At 35.7% G+C, this 15,767-nt stretch overlaps 2 protein-coding genes across 4 annotated transcripts; one reads left to right on the top strand and one right to left on the bottom strand.

Moving 5' to 3' along the window:
• Nucleotides 1-139: 139 nt before the first annotated feature.
• Nucleotides 140-2,970, bottom strand: cybc1 (cytochrome b-245 chaperone 1). Its single transcript, XM_082153024.1, has 7 exons — nucleotides 2,810-2,970; nucleotides 2,364-2,451; nucleotides 2,226-2,267; nucleotides 2,042-2,115; nucleotides 1,853-1,949; nucleotides 1,620-1,764; nucleotides 140-845 (listed from the first exon to the last, which is right to left on the bottom strand). Exons 2-7 carry the CDS (start codon nucleotides 2,449-2,451, stop codon nucleotides 692-694), a joined length of 600 nt encoding a protein of 199 aa, XP_082009150.1. The 5' UTR covers nucleotides 2,810-2,970; the 3' UTR covers nucleotides 140-691.
• A 526-nt stretch (nucleotides 2,971-3,496) lies between these two features.
• On the top strand, nucleotides 3,497-14,606 carry narf (nuclear prelamin A recognition factor). 3 transcript variants are annotated; one of them, XM_082152992.1, is made up of 12 exons: nucleotides 3,497-3,515; nucleotides 4,730-4,828; nucleotides 4,968-5,033; nucleotides 5,202-5,339; nucleotides 5,424-5,556; nucleotides 6,116-6,250; nucleotides 8,446-8,564; nucleotides 8,972-9,101; nucleotides 9,525-9,597; nucleotides 9,762-9,899; nucleotides 10,038-10,195; nucleotides 13,253-14,606. In XM_082152992.1, exons 2-12 carry the CDS (start codon nucleotides 4,739-4,741, stop codon nucleotides 13,501-13,503), a joined length of 1,431 nt encoding a protein of 476 aa, XP_082009118.1. In that variant the 5' UTR covers nucleotides 3,497-3,515; nucleotides 4,730-4,738; the 3' UTR covers nucleotides 13,504-14,606. The 3 variants fall into 3 exon arrangements, with proteins under 3 accessions (XP_082009118.1, XP_082009116.1, XP_082009117.1); XM_082152990.1 differs by lacking the exon at nucleotides 3,497-3,515 and adding an exon at nucleotides 3,946-4,234 and having other exon boundaries at nucleotides 4,733-4,828; XM_082152991.1 differs by lacking the exon at nucleotides 3,497-3,515 and adding an exon at nucleotides 3,946-4,230.
• Nucleotides 14,607-15,767: the final 1,161 nt, after the last annotated feature.

The raw sequence follows: 15,767 nt of genomic DNA on the forward strand, positions 1-15,767 counted from the left end.
ATATTTTGCTGTGTTGTTCATTTAAGGTTATGAATATTTGGCCCTGTAGATTTGATTATGCAACTAAGCTAAAATGGAAAAAATATATAATATATAAATAAAATATATATAAAATATATAATAATCCAGTTCAAACCAATGTTATCAAATACTTTTATTTAAAAAAGAAATCTGAAACAAAGTATACTCATATTAACCTAATAAAAAAGTGGCAGCAAAAATTTGTAAAGCATCCCCTTAGAAGACAATTGACTTCTGAGCAGCTGCAATATATATATTTTTTTAATTCAGGATTTAGAATGAAAAATGATATTAACATATTTACAAAAAGAAAATGAAAACCGTAAACAAAAGCAGTTAAATCCATTTTCACTCATTACAGTTTGCATCTCTGTGATCTGAATGTGCATGCATATAATATTTGAGCACATGACCAATGGAAGGGAACTCTTCATGCAATTATTTCACAAACTGTCAAATTAGTTATGCATGTAGCGAAGTATACAGAGAAATCTAGCAAAAGTACTGAATATCATCTGGTAATGCCTCTTTAAAGATGTAAGTGAAAATGCAATGTGACAATAACAGATAATGCTTTGAGATTGTCATCAGGGTGTTTGTAAGGCTGGAACATTTGTTTGTTTCACTTAATACAGTGTTTTCCACCATTTTCTAACTCTCCCTGAGGCTTTTAAAGTTCATCTTCCTCTTTTGAATCACTGCTATCACCCAATCCCAAATCCTCAATGTCATCTTCATCAGGAGAATCGTCTTCTGCCAAACGCTGCTGTAACTCCTCAAGACCCAAAAAGCGCTTCAGAAGTGCAGCAAGTGCCTCCACATCACTGAACAAAAGCAAAAAACAAAACAAGAAAAACAGTCACAATAATGTCACACTGAAAAAAACCAAATGGTGTAAAACACATTTAATGGATGTGTGTGTGTTTGCAGTATACATAAACATATATATATCATACACAGAATTATAGCGTAAAAAATTATATATATAGGCCTGCCCCTCTCTCTCTCTCTCTCTCTCTCTCTCTCATATATATATATATATAGGCTATTGTGACACAGGACCACAAAACCAGTCACATGGGTACATTTTTTTAAATTGAGGTTTATACATCAACTGAACGCTGAAGAAATAAGCTTTCCATTGATGTATGGTTTGTTAGGATAGGACAATATTTGGCCGAGATACAACTATTGAAAATCTGGAATCTGAGGGTGCAAAAAAATCTAAACATTGAGAAAATCTCCTTTAAAGTTGTTCATTTATGTTGGCGATTGTGCTGCATTCACTCACAGAAATAAATGTTTTATATATGTACGGTAGGAAATTTACAAAATATCTTCATGGAACATGATCTTTACTTAATATCCTAATGATTTTTGGCATAAAAGAAAAATCAATAATTTTGACCCATACAATGTATTGTTGGCTATTACCACAAATATACCCGTGCGACATGTGACTGGTTTTGTGATCCAGGGTCATATATATATGAAATCTAATATAAAGTCTATCTAATGTTTTTTATTATTAATGAATATACTGATGTACTTTTTGTTTAACATAACCATAGGACTGTAAAAGGACATATTTTAAGTACCTGCGTGACCCCAGCGTGGCACTTTGTGTAAGCGGGTGAGAGAAGCCCGTCGCTAGACGCAGCACTAACAGGTAACCCTTCCCAAGATACCTCACTCTCTCCTCCTGAACACTCACGTCTCGCAGGTGCCGCAGATCTACCACCACTGAGTTGGAAAGAAAAAGCATTTTCATCTGGTTATTTGGTCAGTCATTTAGCGCAAAACAAATAATGACAGATAACACAAAGCTCACCTCTCTCTTGCCCCCTTCTCCACAGAGTCAGTATCATGGTGTAGATACTAAACGTCTTTATTTCTATCTCATTCTTAGATTTATCAAACACTGCTTCCTAAGGACAAAGCGCAACAGATTGTTAGTCAGGACAGCTGAATACATTAACTTAAAGATCATGGATGTAGTGTGTATAAAACATCTCCCCACCTCCCATTCCTCCATATTCTGTAGGGCTACAAAAAAACAACCTGACACGTAGAACATCTTCCATAATATGTTGTCTACAACAAAAGGAAAGAGCAAAATGAGGAACACAGATCACAAAAGTGATCTTTTTGTTGTTTTATTCACTTCCAGGGTTATTATTACACATTCAGGAACCATTTCTCACCAGCACTATAATAGGCTGCTGCTAGTCCAACTGAAGCAATTCCTGTAAAAAGAGGAAGAAGGAAGACATTTAAATATATTTTGTGCTACGCATGTTAGACTACACACGTCCAGCTGCCAAAGTCCCCAGATCTCATACCAACAAGGAGGGACCATGATCTAATCCCAGGAGACCTCTTCAAATGGAGAAGATCCGATGTATGTTTTTCAACGACCATATACCCCATCTGTTAGAAGAAGAAAAAAACATGTTAAAATATATTTTTAAAAAATTGTGAACACAGTAATGTCTAGTTGAGTCCATCTAAGAGCTTGTTGGAGATTTCCAGTTATGTGTGTAGCATCACTATAATCATAACATGCCAGAATACTGCAGCTTTATACAAGGAAAGCACACTTTTAAAAGTCTAAATACTGCACAAAGTTGTTTTTATGAACAGTATATTGAATATAAGAATAATAAACCAGGTCAGTTTCGTATATTTTTTAAATAGCACAGGGACAACACCCTCATTAATGTGACCGCACATATTCTCCCAATAACTGCCATAATCGCATGTGAAAGTAAAGTATCTGACATCTTACCTCAATAAGTCGCTTTTTCCTTTCGGACAAATCAATTTAATTATTTTTTTAAATATATCAAATTTAAATGTCGGACATTTGCAATAGGAAACTGACAGAAAACAAATTAAGGAAATAAAATGTGTAGCTCATGCTGCCCATACACATAAACCCGCCTTCGGATGACGTTGATTTCCGCTAAGCAGATTCCGTTCTGATTGGGTAAAACTTATTTAAAGGACCCGCCCTCTACTTTATGACGCTTCCTTCCAGTCGTGGCTCGTTAATAATCTGAAACATACCTGTGTTATGTATGAAAAGAGTAATATATGTGTGAAAACACCAAGTTCGTGATTACTTGAATACTGTACCAACAGTTATTCGAAAATCGCTATAAATCCAAACCGTTTTAGCAATGTATGCAATGTCCTCAATAAAATGTAATATATGTAACTATCCCAAAATTGTCTTATATACGATTAAATTGATTATTTCCAGAAAGGCGAGCATTATTTGATCGGTTCAGGGGAAGTTGACACCACTGTTGCTGATTCACGCATGCGTGTCGATCCACACGCAAGGAATCATTCTCGCGAATCGGTTTGTTCAAACAGTTCGATTCTAGGAACCGGTTTAAAAAAAAAAAAAACGAGGTTATTTAAGTAATGACGTAACACGCCATCACGTGGTCGTTGATATCCAGCGAGTCATGTTCTAAACCCCACATGTAGGTACATTTTATTTGTATTAATTTGTTTTAGTTAGGAAGGGATGCTTATTTTAAAAATATATATGTATTTGTTGCAGCCATGATTCGGCTTATAAAAAAAAGTCATTTATAGCATACATATATTTTGCATTTACTTTAAATAATACTATAATCCGAATAATTCCGATTCAGACATTCTGGGTGAGTTTGTTAACAGGGATCATAGCGAGTCGAGACTCGAGAATGTCCGACAAACCTAAGTCCCTTGTCTTTGCCAACAATGGCGGTTATGACCCGACACATCACGAATCAGTTGTATGTTGGAAAGAGACGGTTGTCTAATCATTACGAATTAGACATGTCCGGAAGAGAAGATTCTTGGTTCAGTGAGTTGATGACTCGAGAACGGCTTAACGGTTCAACTGATTCATTGAAATGATCCGACTCAAAAGGATGATTCATTCACGATTCAGACATTGCTAAGGACAATGGAGTCGGATGCACCGAAGCCAAGACGAGCCGAGATCCTTCTACCGCGAATGTGGCCCATTCGGATTAGTCAGAGTTGTGGAACGGATGACTGGATGAACATCAGTGTTAAATGACCGCAGTGCGCTGTTTTTAGATGGTCAGCTCGCGCTTTCAAGTGTCATTAATAGAAGTGCCTGCTATAGTTCCACTGCTGCGTCTCCTGCTTTCCCCCTGAACAATAAGGACTTCATGTGGTTTTTATGTGAGTCGGTTGGTCTTTTTTTTTTTTAGGTCTTTTTCTTTTTTTTAGTTTTTTAGTTTTTTTAGTTTATGATTTATTTTAGCACATTCGGCAACGTTAGATAATGGTGTCTCCGGAGAGTGTTGAGTAAATGTCACGGGTTATCTAAGGAAAAGCGAAGTCCTCAGAGCTCTCTTGTCATTTATTTATCACCCTATTACATGCTGAGAAAATGAACGTGATCCAACTGCTTAACGTGTGATTATTTACAAAAGCACGAAAGATCCTCAAAACAGTAATTTGGTGAAACTGAAAAGAGCCCATCATGGGAACCTGAAATTATCACATTTCCCTTAAATTGGTGCTTGTATGAATACTCCAGGTTAATAACAGGCTTTATTGTGACTGTATTTTATTTCTAATTCCCTGTTTGTGTTAAATATGTGTTTTTGGTGTCACATAACACCCAGAATGCTCTATAAATACAGCAAGCTTTCATTTTCAGTCTTTCATTTCACAGGAGTAATTTATGGCACTGAACATTTCAAGAGCTCCTTATACAATGTCTGAAGTCAAAATTGGACGGAAAAAAGAAAAGTGTGAGAATTGCACAAAACAGGTAATGTATTTATTTAATTCTGACACCATTATTCACAATTGTTTTGGTTTATGTATGAATTCCATGCTTTATTTTATTGTCAATCATGTATTGCGTAATCACTCATTAGTGTTTATTTTCCCTCGATTCCACCTTTTAGTGCAACAAGAAAAAAAGTGATGAAAGTATAAACTCACTGCAAGAGAAAGGTGTTGCAAATGGAGAGGTATGTCACATTGCTCCTTTTATGCGTCAGACACACTGAGTTGTAATCTGATAAACTGCGGTTCACATCTGTTGTTTTGTTTGTGTTTGGTTTGGGGGAGGATGAATGAACAAACACTCATTTGTATTTGACGTAGATGTGGATAATCTGAAACGCTGTTTTCCTCAGGTGAGAGAGTCCACCTCAGTTCAGCAGGTGTTGCTGAGCGCGTGTCTGTCCTGCGACGGCTGCGTGTCGGAAGACGAAGGCAAGGGAATCTCTCAGCAGAATCTGGATGAGATCAACCATGTGCTTGCCATTAATAAGGTACTTTAAGCCTGACAAATTCAGACTTTAGAAAGATGATCTGTGTGGATGTATCTCACATTGTTATTTTTGTGTTTTTGGCAGAAATGTGACACTTCGAAGCACAAAATTCTCGTGGTGTCCGTGTGTCCCCAGTCGCTGCCATTCTTTGCTGTTAAATTTCAATTGGACGTTCCAGCAGCTGCACAGAAACTCTGTGGATTCCTGAAGAGTGTGGGTACGTCTGGACGCCACATTTGCCTTAAAGTCACTCTTTTTTTTCTGCTTTTCATTAAATCAAGATGTTCACATAGCAAATATTTGCCACATGAAATCTGAAAGTTAATAACCATCCTAAATATTTGTATCCATGTAACATCAGTGTTATTTTAGTATTATGTATTTACTACTATAGTTTTTATTAATCTTTTGAATTAGCTTTTATTTGAGCTTTTTTAGTTTTCATTTATATAAAAAAATGTGTAATGTCATTTTTATTATTTAATATTACTATTTATTTCTATTTGAGTATTACATATAGTTCAGTTTTATTTTTTAATTTCTTCTCAGTTAGTAATTTTAGTGCATGGCAACATTTAATTTTTGTTTTCAATATTTATATTTTATTTTATTTCAGCTTTATTTTAATAATTCATTTATTTTAATTTAATAATTTATTTTAGTTTTGAATAGTTTTAGTTTTAGCTAACAATAATAACCCTGTTACGCATGGCATGAGTTCTTTAATACTGAGTTTAACATACTGTTTTAAAGGCCTCTTTCATCTGTCTCCTCAGGGGTTCATTATGTCTTTGACAGTACAGTAGCTGCCAGTTTTAGCATTTTGGAAAGCCAGAGAGAATTTGTTCAGCGTTTCCGCCGTAAACATCATGATGCCAATGCCATGCCGATGTTCACTTCCTCATGTCCAGGTAAGACCATCCTGATAACCACTTAAAGGCACAGTATGTAATTTTCGCGCTAGAGGTCGCATATTCAAAACAATAACAAAGGCGTGGCTTGATGGAACGTGGAATGATGGGAGTTGTCATCTTCCCCTTCACTGCCGATGGAAATCAGTCTGTAGGGACTCACAAATCATGTTCATGAGTGAGCTAGTGAAATTGATGTATGTTTTGACTCATGTTTATTGCTAAATTACCACTCATACATGTCACTTTATTTGCCAAATTAAATGTATAACACGTACTGATTTTAATAATTACACTGCCATATACTCATCATTTTGTTCATGTTTACTTGGCCAGTCCTCCAGCATTTAATTTAACCCTTTCCTCTCCGGTGTATTGATTGCAAAAACAAGTTCAGAACATGATTCTTGAATGTTTTAGCTTTCAAATGATGCATAGTTTATGATAGTCAATTGAATATTTGTTATAAAACAAAGGTAAAAAAAAAGTAATAAAAGTATAGGCCCGCCCAATCGCCGATGCTGGTTAAGGAGTTAAACAGCGTTAGGATATGCCACACCAATACTGATCGTCGTTTTATTTCTGCTCTTGAAAATTCTTGAGTCATTTGATTCATCTGCACATTTACTTTTCTTGGAGTTATCTTTGGCAATAGAACCTGCTGCAAACAATAACAAATAATTGTGGTCCATGACGACTGTGTGAAACAACAGCAGAGTGTCGTGCTAGACGCTACAACTACTACTTCCACATTTTTTTCACGAGACTCACTGTGTTGCCATGGTTTCTACGACAGTAAAAGTGAAAACCGAGGATAACGCGGACATTGACAGGCGACGCAATGAGGAGGGTCGTTACACTGGTTAAAATTGTGAATTTCTCTGGATTTAAACATTGTTGGAAACATTTGGGAGTACACAAGTGAACAAAATATATAACACTGTGCTAGTGTTTTTTGGATATTTTAATGCAAAAATCTTACATGCCTTTAATCTCAATTACATCTCTTAAAACACATCGTGGTTGCCAACTTACATCCATCCTGCAACACAAATAAGCACCTCTAGCCAGAGCTTTCAAGAAAAAGATCATGTTTTCTGCTTCTTAACTCTGAACCTCAAGCCTTTATGTGTTTCGCAAACAAGGTGTCTCTTAATGTAGATAAGAGCCAAATGTGGTGCAGTGGTGTGTAAATGGGGGTTGTGTTTGAATGGGTGGGGCTGTTAGATTGCCATAGCATTCTGTAGCTGTGAGATAGATGAGTGCAAGACACCTCACACACCCTTCCTGCACTTTTCACAACTTCTGTCCTCACTCTCAGAGCGGCCATTATTTAATTTTCATCATGGATGATTATTGACTCACTAAGCTGATGTTTAATTAATGTGACTTCCAGTACATTTAGTTAAATGACCCAGGGTTACATGTCTTGCTCAAACTAGTAGTGGTGGGAATCAGCAGAGAGAGGTATTGTCGATGCAGTATTTTTTTTATTGTAAAGTAACACTTTTATTCAGCAAGAAACTTTATCAAATGTAACCATAAAGACATTTATAATGTTTCAGAAGATTTCTGTTTGAAATAAATTCTGTACTTTCTATTCATTAAAGAATCAAAAAAAAAAAAAAACTGCTTTCAACACTGATAATAAGAAATGTTTCTTGAGCACCAAATCAGCATTTTAGAATGATTTCTGAGGGATCATGTGACACTGAAGACTGGAGTAATGACTTCTAAAAATTCAGCTTTGCCATCACAGGAATAAATTACATTTTTAAATATATTAAAACAGAAAACAGTAATACATTTTACTGTATTATTGATCAAATAAATGTAGCCTTGGTGAGCACAGGATAGTTATTTTAAAAACATCTAATTTATATGGGTTCAAGATACAATAATTTTGTGTTTTTGTTTTTTTTAATGTTTAGTGCATAGTAATTGAAAACCTTTACTCCTTTACTTGACCAATATAATTTTCTCAACTGTAGCGTAAAAATTTACTTACATACTATATAGATAGATTTTTTTTTTTATTTTATTTTTTTTTATGAGAATATCAATACATTATTGTCAGGTCAAATATAGATTCTGCCACCTCTTAGAACTAGTAGTCCTACTACTGCTACATGGCCACTAGTTGCTATGTGTAGTAAATATATGAAGATTAAATGTGTGATTTTGTTTGTGCTCAGGGTGGATTCGCTATGCAGAGCATGTTCTTGGTAGCCTGGTCACGCCACACATCTGCAACTCCAGATCACCTCAACAGATCATGGGCTCCTTGGTCAAAGACTTTTTTGCCAGACAACAGGTGAGAGGTGGCCACTTGTCCAGGGCTCCCTGGAAAACCTGGTAATATCAGGTTATTGTCAGGCCTGAAGAAGGCATGGAAATTAAATAATGCTAAAATAGGTATGTTGTATTTAATGTTTTGATCTGATCTAAAAAATATATTTGTACACTTACACTAATGAGTGTGGTCTTATTCCAAAGTGCTACAGAATTCTCTAAGTGATTATTATTATTATTATAAAAAAAAAAAAAGCATTATCCAGAACTCTGGAAAAGTAATTGAAATTTACTGGTCAAAAGCATGAACACTCTGCCTATGGACCTTTGTGCTTACTGTATCACAATCATGTAAAAATGGTCCATTTTTACATGATTACAATGGTGACTGAATGAGGCACTGTATCTGTTTTGTGTTATGTCTTGTAGAAACTGACCCCGGATCAGGTTTTCCATGTGGTGGTGGCTCCCTGTTTTGATAAGAAGCTTGAAGCTGTGAGAGAAGAATTCTACAACAGCATCCTAGAGACCAGAGACGTCGACTGTGTGCTTACGTCAGGTACGACTGACCTTATTCCCCTCTTACCTTTTCAGATTCATTTCTAACCAGGCAACCGGTTAAGACCAAATAATTCACATTTATTTATCCTATTATCTATATTTTTATATATAAAACTGCCATTCAGATGTTTGGGGTTGTACGAATTTTCAATGTTTTTGAAAGCAGTCATGTAAAACAATGTGAAAGTCTTTACTGTCACTTGTGATTTCATTTAATATACTTGCTGAATAAATGTATTTGGTACTGATCCCAAACTTTTGAATGGAAGTGAATGTATAAAATTCCCTACTGCATCTTTCCTTCTTGGAAATGACCAGAAATTACTAATGCATGTTGTTGTATAGAAGCAGGTTTCAGTGGAGGGTGTTTTTGTGATCTTTGTACTTTTGAAATTACTCTAAATGACCTTTTTTGGTTTAGGAGAGATTCTTCATTTGATGGAACAAAGCAAAGTTACTGTAGAGGAAGTGGACTCTGCTCCTTTGGATCATGTGTAAGTTAAATTAGCAGCATTAAACAATCGCATAATTCTTCACATTTAACCTATTAAAGCAAAGGCAATAACAGTCCAGGTAACTGCTGAAAAAAATAAATAAAATATATATATATATATATATATATATATATATATAATCCAAAAATGTGTCGTTTTTTTAGATTTGGTGAGACAAGTGACTCAGGTGTGACCAGGCATGAAGGTCATGGATCTGAAGGCTTCCTGGAGCATATTTTCAAACATGCAGCCAAAGAGCTGTTTGGCCTAGACGTCCAAGAGATTGTGTACAAGACACTCAGGTGAGAGAATAAAACCAGTCCGTTTTTGATATGTGGTGGATAATCTATATTTTATCATTATTTATAAATTATGCCAACCGCCAACTGATAAAATCCTTAGATTGTCATCTGTGTAAACACCTGCCTTATTCCTGATAGGAATCGAGACTTCCAGGAGGTGGCGCTGGAGCGTGATGGAGAGACTCTCCTGCAGTTCGCTGCAGTCTATGGCTTCCGGAACATTCAGACTTTAGTGCACAGAATGAGGAAAGGCAAAGTGCCCTACCAGCTAGTAGAGGTGCTTTCCTGCCCTGGAGGTATGAATTTTTTTCAAAACAACATATTACAAATATTACATGAATTTTATTTTGCTATTACCCAACTCAATAGGTGCTGTCATTAATAAAATAAGCTTGAACACAGATAGATAGATAGATAGATAGATAGATAGATAGATAGAGCGGACATTTGTTTCCACCGTAGATGCATACATAACACAGATAACAAATAACATGTTAAATTATTGACATATCATAATACAATCACAGACATCACGCACACAAAAAAAGAGAGCATAAGATGACGTATCGTCTTATTACTCGGGATGTTCGCCACAACTTTAGTCTAACAACCCCCCAGAGGATAGGCCTAGTCAAAAAAAGTCTGTATATGAATATCTATTTGAAATAGCCTACTTAATCTATGAATCAGTCAAAAAGGTCATATATATACAATGTGCTTGCCTTGCATTATGATGTGTGTACATTAAACTTAAGGTTCACTTAATCAATGTTAGCCAATATTGACATATTTATTAAAATACTCTGTACTTATTAATCCTGTACTGCCTGTTGATTCAAATTAAATAGCCTATTATAAACAGAATTACTCAAACAAAAATTAGCCAACATAAATCAGCACGTCAAGGTATTGTTGTCTGGCATCCGCTTGTACATCCGGGTTTGAAAATGTGCAAAATCGGAAGAAAAGCTTGATTTGTACCGTCAACAAGGGTATACTGTTTTGTTAGAATATTGCTATAAAGATCTGTTGTTGTCAAGTAAGTTTCATTCTAATTGTTTCCCCTTTAAATCGCCATTGTCTCTCACAGGGCTCCAGACTAACTTTTTGCCTTGGTTGCACTGGTGCGCCTAACTTTTTTATTTAGGTGCACCAGCACAAAATTTGGGTGCACCCAAATTTTTCCTCAGCTTGCGTCACCTTTAACGCCACAAATTCAAGGTCACCTTTTTATCACGCTCTATATACATTCATATTATGTAAATGATTTTAAACAAGAATAAGGTGTAGGTAAATACTTTTTTTATTTGAAGCACAATTTTACTGTAGCCTATATAAAAATAAAAATCTATTTTTTTTAAATAAAAAAATGTTTAAAGTGTTTCACTGAGCTGCCAAACAAACTATTTTGAGTCTCTAGCTCAGACGCGGTAGGCTCTACCTCCGTCTCTGAGTCGGATGCCATCTCCGACGAAGGACCAGGGCTTGGCATCTTACCAGGGACTGGGGAGAATGGTGGCTGAAGTAGCTCCATGTCTGGGCTGTTGTCGGAGCATTGACCGGGGAGTAAAGGGTTTTAACGGTATTCCTACTCTTACCGATACTGCTTATCGATCCGGTACTTTAACTGTATTCTTATCGGTTCTTTTTGTTTTATATATATATATATATATATATATATATATATAATATTAAACAAAGATAAACAATAGATAAAAAAAAAGATAAACAATTAAACAAAGATACACATTATATAGGCCTACACAGTGCTTTAATTTCAGTAAGGTCTACTAACATTACTCTTCAGGTATGGCCTAAAAAGAAATCTAATAAAGTAATCAAATGAAAAATAACACTGCGTAATTTTTCATAAATAAATTAATGCTTAATAAAGCTGAAGTTATTCTTTCAAGAGCTTTGTAGTAATTTTTCTCTTGTTGTTTGATTCGCAGCAATGGCGCAATCGTCCGCATGTTTACTAGACTGCGGCCCCTTTAAGACCGAGTGCAGATCTGCTACGTCTGATGCATCATATTCTCCCAACTATTTCGATAACTACGTCCATTAGTGAATCTCCAAGCCGGTAATTTTGACATACTTTTGTGTACATTTGATCGTTTAGACGCGCACATGAAACCCAAAGTAGGCTATAATTTGCTTGTCTTGGTCTCGGTTTCGGAGCGCGCGCCGCCTTGCGAACATGCATCTCTTATGCAGATTTTTGCAGCTCTTTTAATTATTTAACGCGTCCCGCAAGTTAGCAACAGTAACTAGACTGCATTTTACAACAATCACCGATCGTGCTGATTCTGTCGTTAGGTTTGAGTTTTAGGGAGAAATGACCGTGTAATGCTGCGAAGGGAAGAAGTTGCACTAGATAGAATGCGGCTATAGTTTTTAATGGTTTTACCTCAATATATTATTTTTTATAATCTTTAGAAGCCGAAATCTAAAATAAAATCAGACTAATATCACAGACCTTAAGTGTAACCAGGCTTAGGCTACGTTTGAATGTTTAATTCTGTCCTCCGTCATCACTCATTAAGCGTGAGAGAAGAGTGTGAGTTCCGTCAAAGGAGAACAAACGATTAGTTCGTGGAGAGGCAGCGGATGCGAGGACGTTAGGTGCACCGGTGCGACCTAGGAAAAATGTTAGTCGCACCCTTACAAAATTTGGTCGCATGTGCGACCAAATTGGTCGCACTCTAGAGCCCTGTCTCATAACTGGTAAAAAACAAGCCTAATTGTTACATTTGACATACATTTTTGTGCAAGTCAAACTACTTGCTCACTTTGCTCATCTTCCGAGTGGACATTTCTCTGTGTGAGAAAATGAAAGCATGCAAGGTCTGAGATCAAATGAAATGTTGTTTTCTGCTCCTAATGTATACTTTTCAAAATAATGTATTTTTAAAATGTAACAAAGTGCACAAAATATAAAGCAAAATAATGGATTTAAAAACAAATTTATTTCCGATGTTGACAAACAGCAGCAACACCCTTTAGTCGACTTGTCTCACACATCTATATTACAGGGTTTGCTTGGTCATAAAAAACCTGGAAATATAGTAAATGTCATCTTAAAATAATGAATGTCATTTTTCTTGTTTTGTACTATTTTAGTGGCTTAATATTACTTTTTGTGAGCAACATTCCTCACAAGCCATCATGAAATAACAAATATATTATTAAATACATTTGTAATATTAAATAAAAAATGTATATTACATGTATAACAACAATAATAGTTAATAAGTCATTAAAACATTATTTTTGTACATTGATAAACATTTTATCTTTGAATGTAAAAGTACTGTTTCTTTCCTTGATCTCTCCTTCTCTTTGTCTTTCAGGCTGTTTAAGTGGGAGAGGACAAGCTGAGGGAGAGGGAGGTCGACCTGACCGACCTTTGGTCCAGCAAATGGAAGAGCATTACAGCAGCTTACCTGTCCGTCTGCCTGAAACAAACCCAGAGGTTCAGCGCCTCTACCAGGATTGGCTGGATGGCCACGACTCCCCATGTGCACAGCAATGCCTCCACACTCAGTACAAGAACCACACGCAGCCACCCTCTCAAATAGTAAATCCTGACATTCAATGGTGATTGGAAGTCATCATTGCGTTCCCACATACCTGGAACCAAGCTCTGCTTTAGATGCACCAATCAAGACTGACTGTTTGATGCTATCTTGGGCTCAGACGAACTGCACTGTTTCTGCAGTAAAAAAAAAAAAAAAGATAAAGTTGAACAAAGGACCAAAAAGGCTTCTTGTTCTATGCAGTGAATCGGACTCTGCTTTACTAATGAGTAGATTTGCATTCGTTTACTTGTTTTCTAGAACATTTACTCGCATTGCACCTAAATTATGTCATGCATGGTTGGGAAACCAGCAGTCACAGATGTATAAAAGTGTTATTAAAAGGACAATAGCAATAACACAAGGCAAAAAACAAACAAAAAACTGACTTTTATCAAAACAGATTACTGGACTCTGTTCATATGCACTGAAGAAAAGATTGAAGGAGGTTTGTGTATGGCCATCACTGAGATCCAGCTGTAGAAATGGCAAACTAATACATATTGGTGCTATGAATTAATTAAAGAAAAACAACTAGTTACAGCTTCATTACTTTAATTGCCATAAAAATGCATGCACTAATTTTAACAAACCTGGCAGTGATTATGAAATTTTGCTTAAATGCATTAAGAAATTAATTGTTTGATCCAGGCGCGCACATAATCCACATCTGTAGATTTCTGCTAAATTGGGACGTCCATAATTCACAAAGTCCTACATGTCCTGTGATCCTCGCTTATTTGTTCATTAAATTTTGACCCTTTTGATTATGCTTTCAGCTACCAAAATTTGTATTTGTCCTCAGATTCCATCTGGGCCTGGTTATAACTAATTGTGGATTTATGTGTTTTGTAAATGTCTCCCATTTACAGTACCTGAACACAAATCTTTCTGTATTAAGTGGTACAGAATGTGGTGAGATTTCTGTTTTTCCTTTTGGTGCAGGTTTGTAAAGTGGCAGTAGAGGGCAGAACTCTAATCACTTCTAGTTCTCACTGTATGCCCAGTATGTATTCGCTGCTGCAATATCCTGTTTGAGAGGAGTTGTTACAACTGTGAGTTCTGTCACAATATGTTCTGTGTTGTAAAAAAAAACAAAAAAACTTTAACTAAAATACTTGCTACTTTGTGCCACACTTCAGTCATTGCAATACAGGATGCAGTTTGAATGGTAAGGTTATTTTCTTCTTGATGTAATTGACATGAGGACTAGTATGATACTAAAGTAAATTTAATTTGGTAGAGTAGATAAACATTGAGGATTAATCAAATCCCTTATGGTGTAATCTTGCCTCGTTGCACAATCCTTCCTTCCTTCCTTGCTTGACCAATTTTGAGCCATTAACCAGTATAGTAAATTCAGACACATGTGAAGCCAAACACTGCAGCATATTGGTAGTATTGATTTTTATTATTGAGTCTCTTGCTGTTCACACAAGAATTTAAAAAGCACATGCTAGAGAGATTTTCTTTCAACTTTTTGTGTATTTAAGATTGATATTTAAAAGAGTGAATCACATTTGTGATTAAACAGTAACAATATTTAGGGTGTGATTCTCATAGCTTGCCTCAACCATGTCGACCGGCAGATAACCCGTGAAAGGGAATCAGATAGTCTTTATCTTTTTTATTACATATTCTATGATGGAAGAAAGCAAAGGGTTGTAAAAAAATTACTTTATCTGAATTACTTTGTTTGACAGTTTACATATAACAGAGGTGTATTAGGGGAAAATATATGGCAAAATGTTACCATTTATCCTGCACTGAAATGCAGAAGCATGCCATGAAATTCCAACTATTTTCCATGTCCTGTTACATTCCTGAATTAATCACAGAACTAATTTGTAGAAACTTTTTTATGTAGGCTATGTAGAAACTTTTTAGGACTTTTTGAACATATCACAAAAATTGTTGTTTATCATAAGTGTCCGTATTTCACGTGACAACACTGGAACACAGAATTCAGGTGTAATAATAAATATATTAACAAATATTTTACAAAGTTTAACTGGTTTGAAATTATGCAAACATAATTGAAATGATAAAAAGTTGCCACTTCACTTTGCCTATCAATACTATATTTAATAAAAAAAGAGAAAAAAATCCGTTTTCCATTATCTAATTTTGCTTGCAAATGGTATTTGCCCATAGTCCCTTTTAAACTAATCTACAGAACTCGCGCAATGACGTTCTTGTGATTGACAGGTGAAAGTTCCAATCAGCGAGAGTTCTAGACAGAGGCGGGCCCGTGAAGCGCTGACTGGCTACACTTCAAAGAAAACTGCGA

Source organism: Leuciscus leuciscus (genome assembly GCF_965113295.1).
Source record: "Leuciscus leuciscus genome assembly, chromosome: 21".
Taxonomy (NCBI): domain Eukaryota; kingdom Metazoa; phylum Chordata; class Actinopteri; order Cypriniformes; family Leuciscidae; genus Leuciscus; species Leuciscus leuciscus.